This window comes from Amblyomma americanum, chromosome 5 (genome assembly GCF_052857255.1).
Source record: "Amblyomma americanum isolate KBUSLIRL-KWMA chromosome 5, ASM5285725v1, whole genome shotgun sequence".
In the NCBI taxonomy this organism is placed as follows: Eukaryota; Metazoa; Arthropoda; class Arachnida; order Ixodida; family Ixodidae; genus Amblyomma; species Amblyomma americanum.
In genome coordinates, this window is record NC_135501.1 from 185,663,894 (window position 1) to 185,682,775 (window position 18,882).

The 18,882-nt window shown below is 49.2% G+C and overlaps 1 protein-coding gene across 1 annotated transcript in view; it reads right to left on the reverse strand.

Moving 5' to 3' along the window:
• Positions 1–8,408, reverse strand: part of LOC144134467 (neprilysin-1-like) — a 34,729-nt gene extending 26,321 nt beyond the window's left edge. Inside the window, exons 1-4 of the mRNA XM_077667377.1 lie at positions 8,402–8,408; positions 7,889–7,901; positions 4,248–4,351; positions 1,116–1,202 (exon numbers count right to left, since the gene is read on the reverse strand). Coding sequence (XP_077523503.1) covers positions 1,116–1,202; positions 4,248–4,351; positions 7,889–7,901; positions 8,402–8,408 — 211 coding nt within the window. The remainder of the gene's footprint in view (positions 1–1,115; positions 1,203–4,247; positions 4,352–7,888; positions 7,902–8,401) is intronic.
• Between the last annotated feature and the right edge of the window lie 10,474 nt (positions 8,409–18,882).

Genomic DNA, 18,882 nt, shown 5'->3' on the forward strand with positions numbered 1-18,882 from the left:
GGCTTATAGTAATGCGTTAGCATTAGAACCGTTATGTTAAGGAAAACCGGGCAGCGTCCGGCGTTTGTCGCTCAAAGCGTGGATAAGAAAGAAATCTTACCATACTTATGGCCTCTAGTGGCATTCGAACCCGCAGCCAAGCGAAAAAATCACTTTTACTTGACCCTGCTTTAGACAACTCGGCCATCCGAGCAGCCTTTCCTTCCGCGTGCTACACTGTCAGACTCTCGATCTGTGGTTTGGACATCATCACCATCAAGTTTCGTCCGTGCGCGATGCATTCCAAACGCCAGATCACGTGACCAGCTTCACGTGCCAGCCCAAGTTTGAACATGTGTTCGGTTTGAAAGCTACGTGTGGTAGCGCTTGATTCAATTTCATGGTTCATTTCACAAATTGGACAATATCCCAATTGGCTTCAAACAATTGTAAAACACGAATTGGACAACACAAGCAGCCTTTCGCTGCTTGTAGTGAGCCTTGTATGATATTTTTGTTCCGCGTGTTGCACTGCCAGCCTCTTGCGCTGTGGCACTAGTTGGCGCAAGTCAACGTAGAGGCCGCCACCATCCCTTGGTGCACGCGCGAGTTTGTTTGACTGCACAAAGAGGGCGCTACAAGTTAGTGCACTCGTGAAATCAAAGCCCACTTGCTAACGCATTCTCCTCCGCATTTTCGCATTGATCGCCCGTGAATTTTAATTCAGTTTTATGTATTCTGTCTCGTTACCAATCATGCTGATGATGTTAGCCCACTTGCTCAAGCATTCTCCTGCTTATTATCGCACTGATCGCCCATGAATTTTAATGCAGTTTTACGAGTTCCTTCGAATTAATCACCAATTGATATTTTTCACTAATGTTGGTGTTTAATTGAGATTTAAGAAAAACTTCTATAATGAAAATTTTGAAGTGCCGAAGAAAACGCCCACTTCAGATACTTTGTCCTCGGTATCTGCCCAAGAGCAGCATTTCCCGCGATGAGGAGAAAGCCTGTGCAATATAAAAAGTTCTCTTCCTACTAACCACTCTACAGTCCAGAAAGGCTCGCCAAAAGTTCTGGAGCTACCAAATTTCCGTGAGCTGCCATGGGGTTGATTGCGTTAGTGCCGTTACCTTTGTTTCCGGTTGGCGGAGAAGCACCACTGCCTACTCCGACACTCCCGATGACGTCGACGTCAGCGGCTTCTTCACTGGTGTCATCTGCGCCATACCAAGCCACAGCTTTAAAGCAAGGCTTCAAACCAACCGCTGGACTAGTCCATTTCACAAAGTTAAGATCACAACAGAGCAATGAAAAACAGGTACTAGAGTTATCACGACTTGAAATGTGCATCTCCTTGCTTTTATTTCATGCATTCTGGCATGCATTGAGGGTTCGTGTATATAAAACGCCTTGATGAAGTTCTCAACACCTGAAAAGAAAAACCTTAAAGCTCTATTGCTTGGCAGTTTGTTGCTCTCCTATGGTGCAGCCAGAAGAAAGTAGTCATGGTCTGTCAAGCGCTGGTCAAAGGTGTGCGTTTCACGGATTGTGGGTGGCCACCTAACTCGTCATATCTTTGTCCTCAAGAGTAGGCTTCACTGCGTTTTGCGCCACCTGCCTGGCGTAATTAGTACCGACAGGTGCCATTATTTTCACTCGGATATTGCTAAAATGGCCTTCTCCTCTGCTCCACACGTCTGCGCGAACTACTCTGTATATGAGGTCGCCGATTGCCGGCAAGGTTTTGTCACTCATCACTGGCAAAGGGGCCTGCAACTAACGAGGAAGTCACTATTATGTAATGCGATGAATTGAGGAGTATCAAGAAGGCACGAGAGCTGGCATCAGCAATGAAAAAAAAACACGTCAGAAAGAATCACAATACAACGGCACTCTCTTAATTTGTCGCACCCATAGGGATGCGCCTGACTCTGCTCTAGTTAATGGAAGTGTCACCAATTGTGTAGGGTGTGTTGCTGCCAGCGCAGCTGACCATTTATTTGCGGCCCTCTACGATTCTCATGAAATCGACTCCAGGCTGCGCCGGCGCGGCGATTTAGTCATCGGCGCCCGCGAAATCGAGCCGTTTCCTTCGTTGCGTGCGTGGTTTGCAGGCACATTCAGACCTGGCGGTCAGATTTTTGTTATGGGATATATCTTAGGAGCCCTCTTAAATTAATAGCGGCACGGTGAGGAAATAGAAGAGCCACAATATATAACTGCGGGAGTTTTCTCGCGCCATAAACATAGAGAAAGGTTGCAAACTTGGAACGCCTGCAGGACCATGACACCGCAGTTATCACCGGGTCCCAAGCCTATAGTTCTAAATAGATAATTTGTCTGTACTAGAAGAGCTTGATCAAATACAGCGCACTATGAGTTAATAAATAGAGGGCAAGGATGACGTCATTCAGAATTAACAATGCGCCGTTTGCCGAGCAGTTCACAAAATGTGATCATGAAAGGCTAATAACGGATCCATCATCATGCAAAGCTGATCACTAAAAACAAAAGGTGGCACTATGATTGCAGTGCCCTTATTGGCATGAGAAGTACTAGGTGATTGCGGATCAGTAGCTGAAACGGCATTCATCAATTCTGCACCGCCCTGCTGTCTTCTAGCAATCATTGTTAGAAAGTTCATAGATCTTCTGCAGCGGAGAGGAAATGGTACCTGGTTCGATTCCCACTAAGATGCTATCTTTTCTCAAGTTCCTGTGGAAGTTGGATACGTTGCCTCTCTAGCCATATTGTCACGTGACGGCAAGCCAATGACTGAAACTAGATGACAGACGGTTACAGGATGACTTAATGGCGGACGGCCTGGCGCGGGCACTCCTGCCCGCGCCACTGCACAGTTCGTCGTCTTCTAGTCCATGATAATACGGCTCCAACTTTGGGCGATCCTTTTAAACATGCGCTAGCTCCAGAATAACGGAGGAAAATGGTAAAAAGCAAAAAGTTGAAGAAAATATGCACATTGGCAATAAAAATTTCAGGAGACGATAAGCACAATCCAAAGTCTAATTGAAATATGTGACAAATAATGGAATTTTTAATGAGTTGAATTCATGAAACGAAACGAAGTGAAATTAAGGTTTAATTATAAGGTAACACACCTTACCCCGGGGAAGACTACCATAAATGAAATTGCGCAAATAAATTGTATTTTAAAGCATATCAGTTAATAGCTTCCATAGTGGCGCAGTTGCTGCAGGTAACAAGTTTTTCCATTTTTTTCGATTTCGGCCAAGGTTTTGATAAAAAAAAATACTTCCCGAATGACCTCGGAATATATACGTATCAATGAGCTCCCAGACACTTAAATAATAAAGGGCATGACCAACAGTGACAAAGGTGTGGTGAATTACTAGGTATAATTTTACCGAATTAACTGTATGGCCTGCATTTTAGGGGCTTAGTAGTGGCGTCCGAGCAAAAAGCCTTCTGACAGAGCTGTGCCGCCTCAAATTATGTAGCGAGTGGGGAGGGCGCATATCGAACAATTCTGAAAAAAAGCATTTTGGCACAGAAAAGTGTTTATTGACATAATTGTTGGCATATATTGTAAGATTTCGCTATAACAATCATTACATCCGCGGATGTCCTGTAGGCAGGCTTGAATGTTTTTGCTATTAGCGTTTTTGCTATCGTCAATAGCGTTCCCCATTGGTTTTCTGTGGGAGTCTTATAACTCCAAATGCCAGCCATGGAAACACTTCAAAATAAAGATTTTGCTACGTATCACAAGAAGGAACCATTATCTTCAGTACCTCAATATCAGTACATTACAGTTTTCCAATATTCAAATTTTTGCCCACGAATGTTGGACATGAAAGATGAGTGGAGAGGAAATCGGAACACGCTCGACGCAGCAGCGAGAGGCAACCGCAGCTGTCTATCGCTCCGCCAGAAACCGGAGGAGGAGAGAGATGGTTTCTCTCATTCCTCACCTCATCTTGACCTTGCTGATAACGTCTGTCTACTGATAAAGATAATAGTGACAAAGTTGGAATCGAAAGTGAGCACTTAGCTATAAGCAGGGCATCTATCATTGTTTCCTTAACCTCAAACTTTTCCTCACAATGTCATGATGCCCACACGCTCCGTAGTCATCTAGGCACCAAACTCACGCAATTTAAGATCATTAAGTATCAGCGTGAGGCTGAGTAAGTCAGGAACCTTGTCAGAACTGTGGTCGTTCAGTAGACTCAGGCACGATATAATCAAGTTCGTTTGAACAGCTCTACAATTAGTCTCACCGGTTTCCATCGTTTCAACATAGATGAAGATGACCCCACCGATCAGTATGGCCGCAAGAAGACAGTAGGTGACAGCGGCGGTTGCCGCCTTCAAGTCGAAGACCCTGCAACGTTAGCACCGAGTCACTTGCACGAGCTCACGTCCGCATGTCCGAAGGCAGCTTAGCAGATCGGACTTGGAAAGACCCCCCAGTAACAAAAGTAAAAACAGCGCTAATTTTTACACAAACCACAAAGAAAGACCAGACAGGATGGGGCGCTACACCAATGTGACACCAACTAGTCCCAGCAAGAGATCTTTTACCCCCCAGTAATGCCCCATGCAAAAGCTCTGGCATCCAGCGAACCGCATCGCTCTAAGAGAGGCAAGCCAATGCCGATACAAACCCGGCAAGATACGTTACTGTTTGTTAATGCCGCCGCGGAGACTCAGTGATTATGGTGCTCGGCTGCTAACCGGCCGAAAGACGCGGGGTTGATCCCGACCGCGGCGGTCGCGACTGGATGGGGACGAAAGGCTAGAGGCCTGCGTATTGTGGGATGTCAGAGCACGTTAAAGAACCCTGGCGGATCGAAATTATCCGGAGCCCTCCACTACGGCGTTCGTCATAGGCCGAGTCGGTTTCGGACGTTAAACCCCATAAACCACATTACTGCTTGTGTAGATAATTTGCTTTGGCAGAATTTCAGGGCCGTCGATTACCGTCCCTGCTGGAACATAACTAATTGATAATAATTTATAATGACAATGCACAATAAAGAAATCCATCGGCTAGCTTAGCCCATGCGTTTCCTGTAGCCTTCTTTTCAAACCAAACCCTGTAAGAGCATCTTTACCTTAGCATGTTAGCCCTGAAACGATCACCGCCAGATAGGGTGAGGTTTCACACCTTCGGACACATTGTATTGGCAAAATGAATGAGCAGTCATCGTAAACAGCAATGTAAAGATAGAGTACATCATTTCATTTCATTATTTCATTACGGTGCCGTTATTACATGCGCGCCGTCGGTAACTTGGTATTAAACTTCACCTTGGTAGCGCTAGTAAGTTTGTTTTTTTACCGTTCTTTGTTTCGTTTTCACGCGGCCCATTTGCGTATTGTTGTTAGCGGCACATAGAGAATGCACGTCCCCTCATACCCTCGCATATCTCAGGCGGCTAAATTACGTGAGCGCACCGAAGTAAACATTTTTTCTGAACACACGCGTCCTCTAAACTTCTGATCGCCATAGTACATTACACTAGCCTAAAGTTCGGTAGTCACTGCTTGAAGAGACCTTCTATCGGAGCGACGGCCTTGTGTTAGAGCATCCGCCTCGTATTCGAAAGGTGCTAGGTTCGATCCCGAGAGCTGCCGGGTACCCGCAGGCTTTATAATAGGCGCAAGGCTTCCCATGGTGCTAGGGTTTTGTGGGGTGAAATACTTAAAAAACGGTTTTGGTCCACCGTTGCGTTCACGGGTCAGTGATTCGTTCCGCTGTGGAAGACTTCAAAACGCCCTGAGCGATAAATCCTACTAAGGGTATTACAAAAGTCCGCATTTTCTGTGAGCTAGATTTGGGTGTAACCTAAACAATTCGCAAAGCAGCCCGCGGAATACAACAGCCCACACTTTATGATTTCTTACGCTGTGTGGCATAACTACAGCCAACTACGCCTGCACAGCGCTGCGCCAAGTCAGCAAAGCCAAAGCAAAGCCTCCCACACGGAATCGGCAAATGGGAACAGCATTTCGGCAAAACGCAACAGATGACGCCATGTCTTGCTTTATTGTTGACGCATAAGTGTTATGGGATAGAACGTATATCATCTGTTGTAATCGACGCGTAAATGCTTTGACAGCACTTGTGGCTCCAACTGGCCTTTGTAACTGCGCAAAATATTTCGAAGCTGCTAATTCCACCAAGAACAGAGCCTTTCTAATCTTTTGGCACCGACAGGCTTTGCAAGCATTCAGTGAAGCGTGCACAGGCCTGCAATGCCGAACGGAGATAGGTTGCACACACTTTCTTCGGACAGGGAGCTCAAGCGCGCGACCCTCCCCTGGGAGCACAAAGAAGCCTCTCGCGATTCGCAAGGTTAGAAAACTGCTTTGTTAGTATTTTCTTCGCAATCCTGCGATCGGCGACAAATACGAAAACAGGCTATATTGGACTTAGAGCTGAGGCAAGGTGCAATGCCGTTTCACTCCTTTACCGAAAGAGGGCGCATTTGCTAGGTACTTTGTGAACGGGCGTTGAAGACGACATTGTGCCAGATGAACGGGATCATCATTCGAGCTGTACGGTATGCTGATACAGAAAGACTGGCCATGCAACGCAGCTATTATTTTTTCGTGTGATAGCCGCACGCACTGCAATGGTCCCGAGTGGACTGGCGCTCTAACGTTTACAGAAATGAAGAATGCTTTGATGTGCCCATTGCGTCTAAGAATCATTTTCTGAGGCATGACAGAGGTGACCCGCCACGGTGGCTCACTGGTTAGCGCGTTCGGCTACTGATGCGGAGTTCCCGGGTTCGAACCCTACCGCGGCGGCTGCGTTTTTATGGAGGCGAAACGCAAAGGCACCAGTGTGCTGTGCGATGTTAGTGCACGTTAAAGGTCCCCAGGTGGTCTAAATTATTCCGGAGCCCTCCACTACGGCACCTCTTTCTTCTTTCACTCCCTCCTTTATCCCTTCCCTTACGGCGCGGTTCAGGTGTCCAACGATATATGAGACAGATACTGCGCCATTTCCTTTCCCCAAAATCCGATTATTATTATTATTATTATTATTATTATTATTATTATTATTATTATTATTATTATTATTATTATTATTATTATTATTATTATTATTATTGACAGAGTTGCCCACTTCAGCGAAGTGAATTACACTGACTGCACCAGTTTACAATCCCCGCGTAGAAAGGCAGCTCCCAAGAGGCAGGAGATGCTTACTCGCCCCTTAAAAAAGTTAACACCTGACAAGCGGTGTCCGCATGAGCTTGAAGCTAGTGAAAGCAAATGTCCGGAACGGTAGCATGATATGTTGTGGCTACGTACAAAAACTGCATTGGGGCTATGCGATACGCCGCAGCGTAGCGCTATGCATGCATTTCAACCTCGCGGCGTTCTTTGTACTGTCCTAATATCCCCCAACACGGGGCAGTTTTTCGTTTTTCCTTCAGAGAAATGCGACTGCAGCGGTGGAAATTCGAACCCGCTACCTTATACTTCGGCTTAAGCCACCGCAGTGGCTCAGTGTTTGTGGTGCTCGGCTGCTGACCCGAAAGACGCGGGTTCGGTACCGGCCGCGGCGGCAGCATTTCGATAGAGTTTCACGGGAAATTCCAGGCGCCCGTCTACTGCGCGGTGTCAGCGCACGTTAAAGAACCCCGGCTAGTCGAAATTTCCGGAACCCTTCACTACGGCGCCCCTCATAGCTTGAGTCACTTTGGGACGTTAAACCCCTATGAAAAAAAGTATTTCGGCTACGCAGCCGAATGCCTAAGCTGCTAGGCTACTGCAGTAGGTCGACAGATTTCACGGCATGATTTGGTATGCAAAATGCTCGCAGCAAAACATAGCCCCCTTTGTTCCTCAAAAGGCGTATACTTGGAATGCTGCTAATGCAAAAGGTTGAGGGAAAACTTACTCTTCGTTGGCAGCTGAAATGTGAAAAGAAAGTCAAGACTAGCGGGAATGGAAATAAAGGTCTCGTAATGAGCTTAAGAATGATTTTACTGAACTGCACAAGAGCTTATAAACACAGCACGTAGCTGCTTATAAAGTTGCACGTGCATTGAACTCAGCCCTAACCTACTAAAGGGTTCTCCCCCCCCCACCCCCCCCCCCCCGCGTCACGTGGGAGTACATGTCTATTAAAGAGAGTTCATTAGGTCACTTTACACATCGACGTATGAAGAGGAAACTGTAAGGATGGCAGAAAGATTTAGCGTCCTCTGTGCACTCCTTGCAAGTGTTCAGGGAGGAAAAACCTTTTGAAACGAGCGTAATTTTTACATATCTTTCACGACTCGCTGTTGGTGACGCTTGAAAAGTCAAACAACCAAGGCAGTGCGAAACACCTGTCTTCACGCGAGGGGCACGTTTACATCACCACGTGAAGTTTACAAGCAGAACCTGTGAACCAGTACGCAACACATACCTGGCATGTCTGCCGATAAAGATCAGAATTCCGTACATGCCTGTTGTTATTTGAGTTACGCTGCTGTATAACTTTGCTACAAATTTTCCTTCTTACCTGGGAGAAGTGAACAGTACTGCGGGGAGTCCGCGCTGGAGATCATAGTGTCATCAAAGACTGATGCGTGTCCTGAAATCCGAAAGCGAGCATCAAATAAGCACCGAGGCCGAGATAATCACTCCCTGACTCAGCTTCTCAGCAAAGGACCAAGCGTAGGCCGCATGTTGATAGTGAAGCAGTGTTAAACAAACACGAACACATTCCGGCTTTCGTAATCTTATAGAAAAATTATCGTTTATGGTTCATGAGGGCTAATGTCCCAAATCGACACAGGCTACGAGGGACGCCATAGTGAGAGGCTCCGGAAATTTCGACCACCGTGGGTTCATTAACGCGCACTGACATCGCACAGTACGCGGGACTCAAGTATTTCGGCTCCATTGAAATATTACGGGCGCGACCGGGATCGAGCCCGCGTCTTTCTGGTTAACAGCGGAGCACCATAAGCACTCAGCCACCGCGGTGACGTTATAGTAGAAACTGACAACGCCTAAGCTTTGCCACGCAATTTGCTGACTGCGCTGCATCAGGGCACTGTACATCATTTTACACCTTCGAGTGACATTTGCGATAGCATATTTTGTTAAAACCATGCCTGCGTACCATCGCCAGCTTTTGCCAGCTTCCACCGTGTTTTCCGCACACCACTCCTTGCTAAGGGAGTCCAGCGCTGTGGTTCTGCGGGTTCCCCTGCCCCGCCAGCTTCCCCCGTCAGCCACCTTAGGTCAAACTACGCGGAGCGAGACCTCGTGTCAGCACTCATCGAAGCTTTCCAATCAACAGCTATTACTGTGGAATGTAGTCGCCCATTTAAAGCAACAACTGCGTCAGCACGAAGGTTTTTTTGGAGTTGTGGGGCTCTGATAGTAGCAGCCTTAGCTGGTAGTATAGTAATGGCAGTATTAGCAGCAGTAGCAGTAAGAGCGCTTCTCGCCGTTTTAAAATAATCGATGAAATTCTGAGCGACAAATTAGAAACTCTGCGGTGCCTGTGCAGTCAAAATGCGGAGAGAACAATGTAGCACTACGCTTGGACTGTGGAAGTCTTCTTAAGCGATACTTGGCGAAAAGTAACATTTTTAACGCGCGAGCGTTAAGGTTCCCGTTCTGCAAAAAAGCCCGGTGTCGCCGTTGTGACCGAAAAGGCATGTGGCCCTCCTGCCACCTAGGTGACGTGACCTTGTGACGTCATCACAACCTGCTCACGGGCTGGTGAGCAAACTGTCCACCGTGGCAAGTGGCAGTTAAATTAATGATTGGTCGCTAAGGTTTGCAAGCGAACAGCAACCTGAGTCCCACAAGCCCCATCGTCGGCTGTGTTTGCAACAGCCACCTGCCGAGGAAGCGGCGCATCGCTTAGCCGCTGCAGCAATGCGCCGGGAGTGGTATGAGGACTCCCAGAAATCTATGAATATTAAATAGAGAATGGCCAATTCTGCATACATGGGCACTAACCCATTAGATATCGCATTTTACCTTTAAGGCGGAGCTTAAGTTTCCCCTCCAATTTTTGTCTGACCACGTGGATTATACAAGGAGAATCCGTGATCCCAGGTCTATGATCGCAAATCCTTGTCGAGAATGTGGTCTCGGTTCGGTAAGTCGCGTTCTTTACTCGGGGACGTCACGCCAACGGAGACTCAACGAAGGGACCCGCTTTCGTTCATGGCAGGCATACGCCCGTGGTCTGAATGCGCGTTTGCGCATAATGACCCTAAGGAATGAAGACGATGCAAATGCGCCTCCCAGAGAGAGTTTCTGAGACGCTAGGCGATGCCTACATGGAGCAGCAGCTACAGGCATTTTCACCGCCTAGACCAATGAACTACAAGGATATGAGAACTAAAAGCACAAAAGGGAGAATTAGATGCCCGACTCATCTGCCGTTGCAGAAAGGGGAAGGTGGATAAAAGACAGGCAGTATTGAAAGCCAAATTTCCTGTCAGTCTTGCGGCAGCGTGAAAGGGGAGACCACACGAACTCGCGATTTTTACAGCGCTGATCTCAGCAGAGCAAACAGTCGTGCCTAATAGGAGGGCATCACCAAACTTACGTCGCGAGTGTCCAAATGTGTGTTCGAATGCCGAAAGAATGACAGACTTCAACGCCTACAGCTGCGAGCTACTTCTTCTTCGCTGAGCACGCGCCGACAGCCATTGCACTTCGTGGCAGTCATGGTGGGAAAAAGCAATAAAATTATCGACTTTTTAACATCCAAAGTCTCGTGAATCGCTTAGACACATCCGAAGGCACTATAACAATGCTGAGATAACAATAGCCCGGCGGCGAAACAGATTGCATGATCGGTGGATTCGCAACCACCATGTTAAGCTGCAGACCCAGCGTGCATAAAGTGTCCTCATGAGTCACTTCCCGGCTAACCTTCCAATCTCATGGTGCAGATCGACTCATTGTAGCGAACCATGTTCAAGGTGCTTTGAGAACTCGTAAAGCGTGGTCCATAGTCTTTGATAAATAGCCTCACTTTCATTAATCTTCGGTTTAATAAAACTACAAGTTCAGCAAAGCGCCCCAGTACAGTTCCTGTCGTCGAAAACAGCGTCCGTGTGCTTATGGTCAGAAGGCGGGCTTGATATGCCGTGGCTTCAGCTTTCCACGCGCAAGAGAGAGGATGACCGATCCGTACCCCTCCAGAAGGGCTTTAGTGAGCCTCCCCCCCCCGCGGACAAAGCTCACCTTCAGCCCAGATGGCGACACTAAGCTACTGCGTTACAAAGGGCAAGGCCTCAAGTATCTATCTATCTAATGCGACGAACTCTACAGTTATGATCCCGAGCTTAATTTTTATTCCAAGTCCGCAAAAGCCGCGTAACTATCGTCGCTTTTTATCTTCTTCGTCTTCTAAATAAATAGCTGCGGTTAGAGAGCGAAAGCTGTGGTGGTACCGGGCAAGTAGATGCGGCTCGGCTTCTGTAAAGTTGAGTGCGTTCCGCACACTGGATAGGCAGCGCGCCGGCCCTGGCAGGGGGCATTTGAATTGATCACGAGAGGTTGATCACCCAATGAATGCTGCGGCCTGTTCTACCAGCCTCTACCGGCGAATCGAAAGGTCAAAGGACAAGTTGTGCTACACCATGGTGGACCACATATGATAAGGCCTATAGCCACACCTGACCTCTGGCACACTTGAAGGTCAACCGGCAAGGCACGGTGTAATCGGCTTCACCTAGCGTAGCGAAGCTTTCGCTTCGAAATCTTTAGTAACCACCTGGCCCACAATTTCAAGCCGCGTTTGAAGAAGATTTAGAAAACTTTCCGCGCCTGCTTACCTTATATGCTGATGATTCCGAGTTTTAAAAAATATTCTGCGCTGCCTACAAGCGCTATTAGGCTCTGTACTCACCGTTGCATTTTTTACTTTTGGCAGAAAGTCGGACAGCCGTTCCTTAGCGGTCCTTAGCGTCTGTCCTGTGTGTTTCTGCTCTCTGTCCATTGTGTGTATTTTATCGCTAGTAATATGTCGCAGTCTGTAGATTAGCGGTCACGTCCTTGTGTAGACAATTTGAATAGCTTACGCGAGCACAGCAGTCTCAGCGTCGGCTACTATAATTCAACCTCGTCTACCTGAAAAGAATCGCTGTTTCGAAACTGTTTAAACGTGCAAGGCTCCCTGGCCAATCTGCCAGTATGGGTAAGTGCCACTGCAACACAGGACAACAACAACAACAACCGCGGGAAGGAAGATAAAGAGGCTCGTTACGCGAGCCGTTGAAATCTGACCATGTTTTTTTTTTCGAAGCGATGTTTATTGCCTCAGGGCATAAAAACTATGAAGTGAGAGATAAGTAAGATTGTTAAATAAATGAAAAAAAGTGGCTTGATTTGATGAAATCAAGAAGGGGACGATGATATGGACCATGTGTCTAGGCAATATAGCCATCCGGATTGTCCGGTGAGTACCACTGCCGCCAGGTGCCGAATTCTCGTCGGCTTCAGCGCCGGGCAGTCCCACAACAGGTGGTGGATATCCGCCTCACAGTCTCTGTTCTTGCAGACTGGACACCCGGGGCGGGGATATAAATCTTTGAAATGCGGCCACTTGCGTGTCACAGCTGGAGTTAAGGCAACCCCGACCCGCATCCTCCTTAGCGCAACCTCCTCTGCACGGGTAAGACCACGGGGGAGGGTTACAACACACGGAGGGATTAGAGCACGTGTGCGGCGCCGGAGGTGTTCCTTTCTTGTTAAAAGGAAGGTGGTGTCATCCAGAGTGAGGACTCGAGGCAAAGACGAGGTTGGGGTCGAAAGGCGGGTCGCAGAATCTTCGCGGCTTTGTGCGCTCAGGAAGTCACGCGGGACCCACTCAATACGGATTTGCTGCGGGATGCGTGCCGCTAGACGATAGATGTCTTGACAGGTTTCTCGGGTGCATCTTACTCGTCGCAGTAGGCGTGTGACGTGAAGGGCGTCGGTGCGAATGACAATGCGGGCCGTGGGTAGCATGGGAACTACGGCCACAAAGCAAAGTGTCTCTTGAACCGCAAGCATCTCCGCACAGAAGGATCGAGGAAGAAGGTTCTGAGAGGCGAAACCTTAACGTTTGGTTCAGGGCAGGCTTGCAAGGACAGTAAACTGCCGTTGTTGTTTCCCAGGCCTGGATGCTTGCGTCAACGTACAATGCGATGGAGCCATGCGGCAGATTGGCGTCTTGCTCTATAATTCGGTCGCGAAACGACGATGCCGCGCGGGTAGATGATGGCCGACGTAGATCAGTTGGCTTGTTGTCGCTTAGCTGCACAAAACGCCAGGGAAGAAGCACTGGCGCTGGCGGTTGTAGAATGGAGTGCGATGAAGCACATGCCCTGAGTGCACACGTTGTGTGTGTAAAGCTTGACTTTAGGCGGCGAGCATCGCGTCGTTGCTGCACCAGCTCATCTAGTGTTTTCAGCTGCGCATGTTCTAGGAACGCCACGATCGGGGAAGGCAAGTGATGACCCTCATTGCCTCTCGATTAACAGCTTCTATAGACGATCCCATTGAGCCCTCGTCAAATGCTGGAATTGGGCTTGGTAAACGAGGCGCGGTTGCACAACCGCCCGCACCAACTGTCGTGCAACATGAGAGCGGGCTCTGCCTGTTTTAGGAGCAATGCGTCTAATCAGACCCAGCGCATAAATTGCTTGCTTTTTTGCCCGAGAAAGCCAAGCAGTACCTGCTCCTGACTCGTGTATTGTCAAGGCCAAGATTTTTACGGTCGAACTTTCTTGAATTGGAGTTCCGTATAGATGGAGACGAATTCGTGTTGCAGCCAGTTTACGGCACCCCCATAGGTAGGCGACTGACACGAACGTGGTTTTGCTCACTGAAAGCTACAGACGAATTGAAGAAGCAAAAGTCGGCGTAATATTTATGGCTGATTGTAGGCCTGCTGCTTGAGTCATCAGGTCGTTGTGAGTGCTACCCACCGTTATATCATCAGCATACAATAACAATTTAATCTCAGAGACATCATGTAAGCGCCAAGCAAGGGGGATGAAAGCAATATTAAATAATGTTGGCGATACCCTGGGGAACGCCGCGAAGAGGCACAAATGATCCGACGGCTTCGCCACTGAGGCGTATGGCGAAGTGTCGGCCTTCAAGGAAGGAGTTAACAAAATTGCGCACTCTAACGGGGAAATGCAGCATGTCAAGCGATTCCAGGATGGCAGCATGACTGATGTTATCGTACGCCTTTTCAACGTCCATGGCCAGTACAGTACGTACATTGTGGCTGCGAGCTGAGGCCAGAACTGCTGACGCCAAGACAGCCTGTCCATCTTCTGTACCTATGGACGTACGAAAGCCAATTTGGGCGGGATCGTAGAAACCATGGTGCTCAAGCCACCACGACAGCCGTGTGGCTAGCATTTTTTCGGTAAGCTTTCATAATGTTGGCGTAAGCGATATAGGCCGGAAATTTCCGAGGTCTGTCGGCGGCTTCCCTGGCTTTGGTATGGGGATCACAATAGCCGATTTCCAGGTTTCTGGTACGACGCATTCTATCCATACCTTATTAATGGTGGCGATGAGTTGTAAACCTCGTACGGAATGGAATCAGGACCGGGTGCAGTCTTCCGACGGGCCTCATCTATTGCTGCAAGCAACTCGAGCATTGAAAATGGGCTTGCAATTCCCTCGGCGTCGGTTGTAGATGGGAGCTTATCGACATATGCTAGAACGGCAGCCAAGGGGGCTCCTATGACCCTTGGAGGCAACACATCATACTTGGGGAAAAACTTCCGCGCTGCCTCTCTGGCGAAATTATCCTGCGCTAAGTTAGCTGCGAAGCATGCTGTGGCCGCTGTGGCGAGAGATCGCGTTCATATCTGCGAGCCTTGGCAGTAAGGTAATTCAGCCTTGTCCGTGCTTCCGCAGAAGTCTGATCTCGGGAAGCTGCCATCTCCGCTTGTCGGCGAGCAGCCCAGAGGATAAGCAGGCCCACATCCGGCGCCGAGCGATTCACGTCCGTCCATGTTACAGCAGTAGCCTTATTCAGCGCAGTTTGTATGCAGTCCACAAGTAGTGTAGATGATTGCAGAGAGAAATCTTCGAATGTGGTGCGAAACGTGTCCCAATTGACTACAGAACACCTACGGTCTAATCGGCGGGCTCTTTATGGATGGAGACCGATGATGATACGATGGTGGTCACTACCCCAGCAGTCTGGCTCCAGGTGCCACGATGGAGTCCCGGGTTCTGACCACCACGTAAGGTCCGGAGCATATGTTGGACTGCGTGTATGGCGCACAGTCTTTTTTTTTGGGGGGGGGGGGGGGGGGAAGGAGGAAATCGCGCAGTATCTATCTCACATATCGGCGGACACCTGAACCGCGCCGTAATGAACAGTACCGATTCTTGCCATTTACCGATCCTTGAGGTCTGGGTGCTGGAAAGACTGCGCTGGCGTCTTTTCCAGGAGGGAACGCCATATCACCCACTGCCGGTGACGAGGGTTGCAGTTGTGGAAAGATCACGGTAGGTGGTGCCTCGGGTGCAACAGCTGGTTCTACCAGGGCGGCCTGGTCATGTTCACCGAGGCCTCGTTCGGGCAAGGGAGAGTCTCGGCCTCCGGGCACTGCTTCTGTCATGAAAGAAGAGGAATGTGCTACAAAGCATACGTTTCCTAACTTTCCAGCAAACAGTATAGTCGCTCCGACTGGCGTCCAACCGCCGCGGTGGCTCAGTGGTTATGGTGCTCGGCTGCTGGCCCGAAAGACACGGATGATATCCGGGCCGCGGCGGTCGCATTTCGATGGAGGCGAAATGCTAAACGTACCTGCACTGGACGATGTCAGTGCACGGTAAAGAACCCCAGGCGGTCTAAATTATCCGGAGCCCGCCTCTAAGGCGTGCCTCATAGCCTGAGTAGCTCTAGGACGTTAAACCACATAAAGCGTAAAACAAACCCACTAGTATTCAACGGCGATAGCAGTGCAACAATAGTCCCTAAGGGATTATATAATTTAGTTGCATACTTCTAACCACATACGGCGGTGTCGTATGTCGGGAAGTGGGGTGTGTAACGGTGTTGCGCAGAAACCATGAGAACGGTTGCTTTTTTACCCTGCGATCATCTCTGAGCGCATGATTCGAAGCAGCTTTTCGACTGCGATAGCTTTCAGTGTGAAAAGCTTGCAGGGACCGTATTTTCAACGTTTAATTTCATTTTGGTCTCATTTGGTCTTGTGCCATTGGTCGCTGCCCCCGGTGTAGTAGGTCATGGAAAATAACATCGCGTTGTTCGTGCGACAGAAACCCCCCTATACACCGCTGCTTCCAGAGCGCTCCGCACCCATGCAGCAACGGCGGATGGAGCCGACATCCACCAATGACGGAGCACGACGACATTGCTTGGCAAGCCTGTCTAGCCTGTGCGCCGCTACTTCCGTCTCAGGAAAAAAAAAACGTGCGGTGGTTTGCACTACGAACTGGCGCTGTATGGCAAGGGTGATACGCCTGGACCGGATGCCGCGGCAGTACGACGCCAAGCTCTGTCAGTACGTAATGACCGGCCGTACCCGTGATTCGTAGTTGAAGGTCACCGCGGCTCAACAGTGCCCGGTAGAGGGCCTGTCGCCATCCTGCTTATCACCCCCCCCCTTTTACCATCCACACCAGATCCACTGAAGTGACTCAAATGAAGTTCGTACCAACTAACCAACCATCGTGCCCCACGTATATAATGTCAACTGAATGCACAATCTAATCTCTGATGTTTGCTGCCAGTGCTTAAAAAGCTATTGCTTTCATGTTTGGACGTTTTAAAAGAGGAAATGAGTACATTTTGCTGGAAGGACACTGCTCGTGGTGGAACCGTTTGGATGCATCGTAGATTCGGCAGAGCTTGCCGGAATGTGGCTCGCATCTGTCGTCGAAGGAGCACTACCGATGTCAAGAACGGGCAGCACTTGGTGGTCGGGGGTCTCACACAAATGCTCAGGGACGCTCGCAACTCTCCATGGAACGATGCTGCGGAGGTTTGCAATTCTGGAGGCCTCTGAGGATGGTGCGTCCATAACAGTCGTTCCAGCCGCGGCTTGCTCCGGTGCCTCGCTGGACTTGGACGAAGAGTCGCCCGCTGAGCTCGAGCTGAAGCGTGTTCCACCAGCTCTGTTGTCCGCTTGACCGCTCGAGCGACTGTTATTTTTCTGCCGGTCGACCGGTATATCTTTCAAAGCGGCTGCGTCAGGTAAGTGCGACGTGGCCTGGTCGGCTACCGCTTCAACCGCCGGTGAGATACCGCGTCTGGAGTGCTTCCTCATCGCATTGCTGTGCTTCCGCCGAGGTGCTTTCTTAGGCATAGCGGCCGTTGAACGAACGTCGAGGCGGCAGTACTAAGCCGTGATCTTCTTTATGACGGGCCACAAGGCGCTCGCGGTGTTATCGTGTTTCATTTTCTGAGTTAGTGCCTGGCTAGCAGCGCCATCTGTACCGTGGACACTGCCGATTCTGCATAGCCGCGCCAAACCGGCAGCATCGGCAGCGAGGGCGACATCTGTGTGTGCCTATTCGGGCTGGTTAGGTCGTAGTCTCCAGCGTGGCGCTCCCACAGGAAACGGTCGCATAAAGTCTGTTCCTTAGTGATCCTCACCAACGTGGATAATAAAATTGTAGTGCTAAAACTTCCCCATATACTTAATCCATTGTGAGTGCAGACACTTTTTCGCTTCCTGTAGAGGACTTCCCCAGGGGTCCGTTCTCGCCCCCACAATATTTAATGTGGCTTTTATTCCTGTTGTTCGAGCCCTAGAGACCATCCCTTCTATCCGTGTGCTTACGTATGGCGATGATATAACCTTGTGGCGCTGTCATCCAGATGCGGCTATCCATAAGTCGGTTCTCCAGCACGCGGTGGATGTATTGATATCTCGCCCCCCCCCCCCCCCCCCCCTTGAGTCTAAAACTCTATCCAAATAAATCATGTTTCATTCGTATTGGAAATAAAGCGGGCTTACGGAAAGCTCTCGCTTAAAATTTTACGGCAGACAATTCTCTCATTCTTCAGGTATAAACTGTTCGCTTTCTTGGCCTTCTCCTTCACTTGGCCTTCTCCTTCACGGGGGACTGGCACCCCGTGGCTGACAGTTTCCCGTAAATCGGCTCCCGCTACTCTAGGTCGGACTCATCGCATAGCTATGCGCTCTGATGGCGCACGTGCTCATACGGGCCACCAGCTTCTGCGTTCTATCCTTCAGCCAAGGATAGTATATCAGGCACAATTTCAACGTCTCACACGCATACAATGGGACTCCCTTGAAGCTATCAATCGTGAGGATATGCGCGTCATAACATATCTGCCTCAATTAACACCCATACCTGTGCTAAAGGAGTTCGCCCAACTAAATACACTCATTGAACTCGTCGACCAACGGATGGCAAACAGAGCTCGAAAACAGTCGCTCCAACTTCATCGTTTGAAGACACTTCCTCCGTGGTCATATATTGCCAGCTCAGCGGCAATCACCCCACTGTTTCCCGGTTGGTATCAGCCGCCAATCTCCCTGAAGGGTGCATATTGTACACGGATGCTTCACATACTGCAGAGAGGCGAGTTACTGCTGGGAGGGGGGGGGGGGGGGTACAGTCCCTTTTATCCGCATCTCAATTATCATGCGACGTATACCGCGGATACGTGAACTTCCCTGGCATTGGAACTTCAAGCCATTTACAATGCCATTGTTTCCCTTCCGCTCGTTCCCGCATTCTATACAGTTCATATTTGCACCGACTCGCTCGCCGCCCTTAAACAGCTTAAGGCCGTTCGACGGACATTCCAGATTTGACAATCAATTCATGTGCTCTGCGCAAAGTATCCATGTCCTGTGCGCATACACTGGATTCGCGGCCATGCCCAGGATCCACATAACATTCAAGCGGATG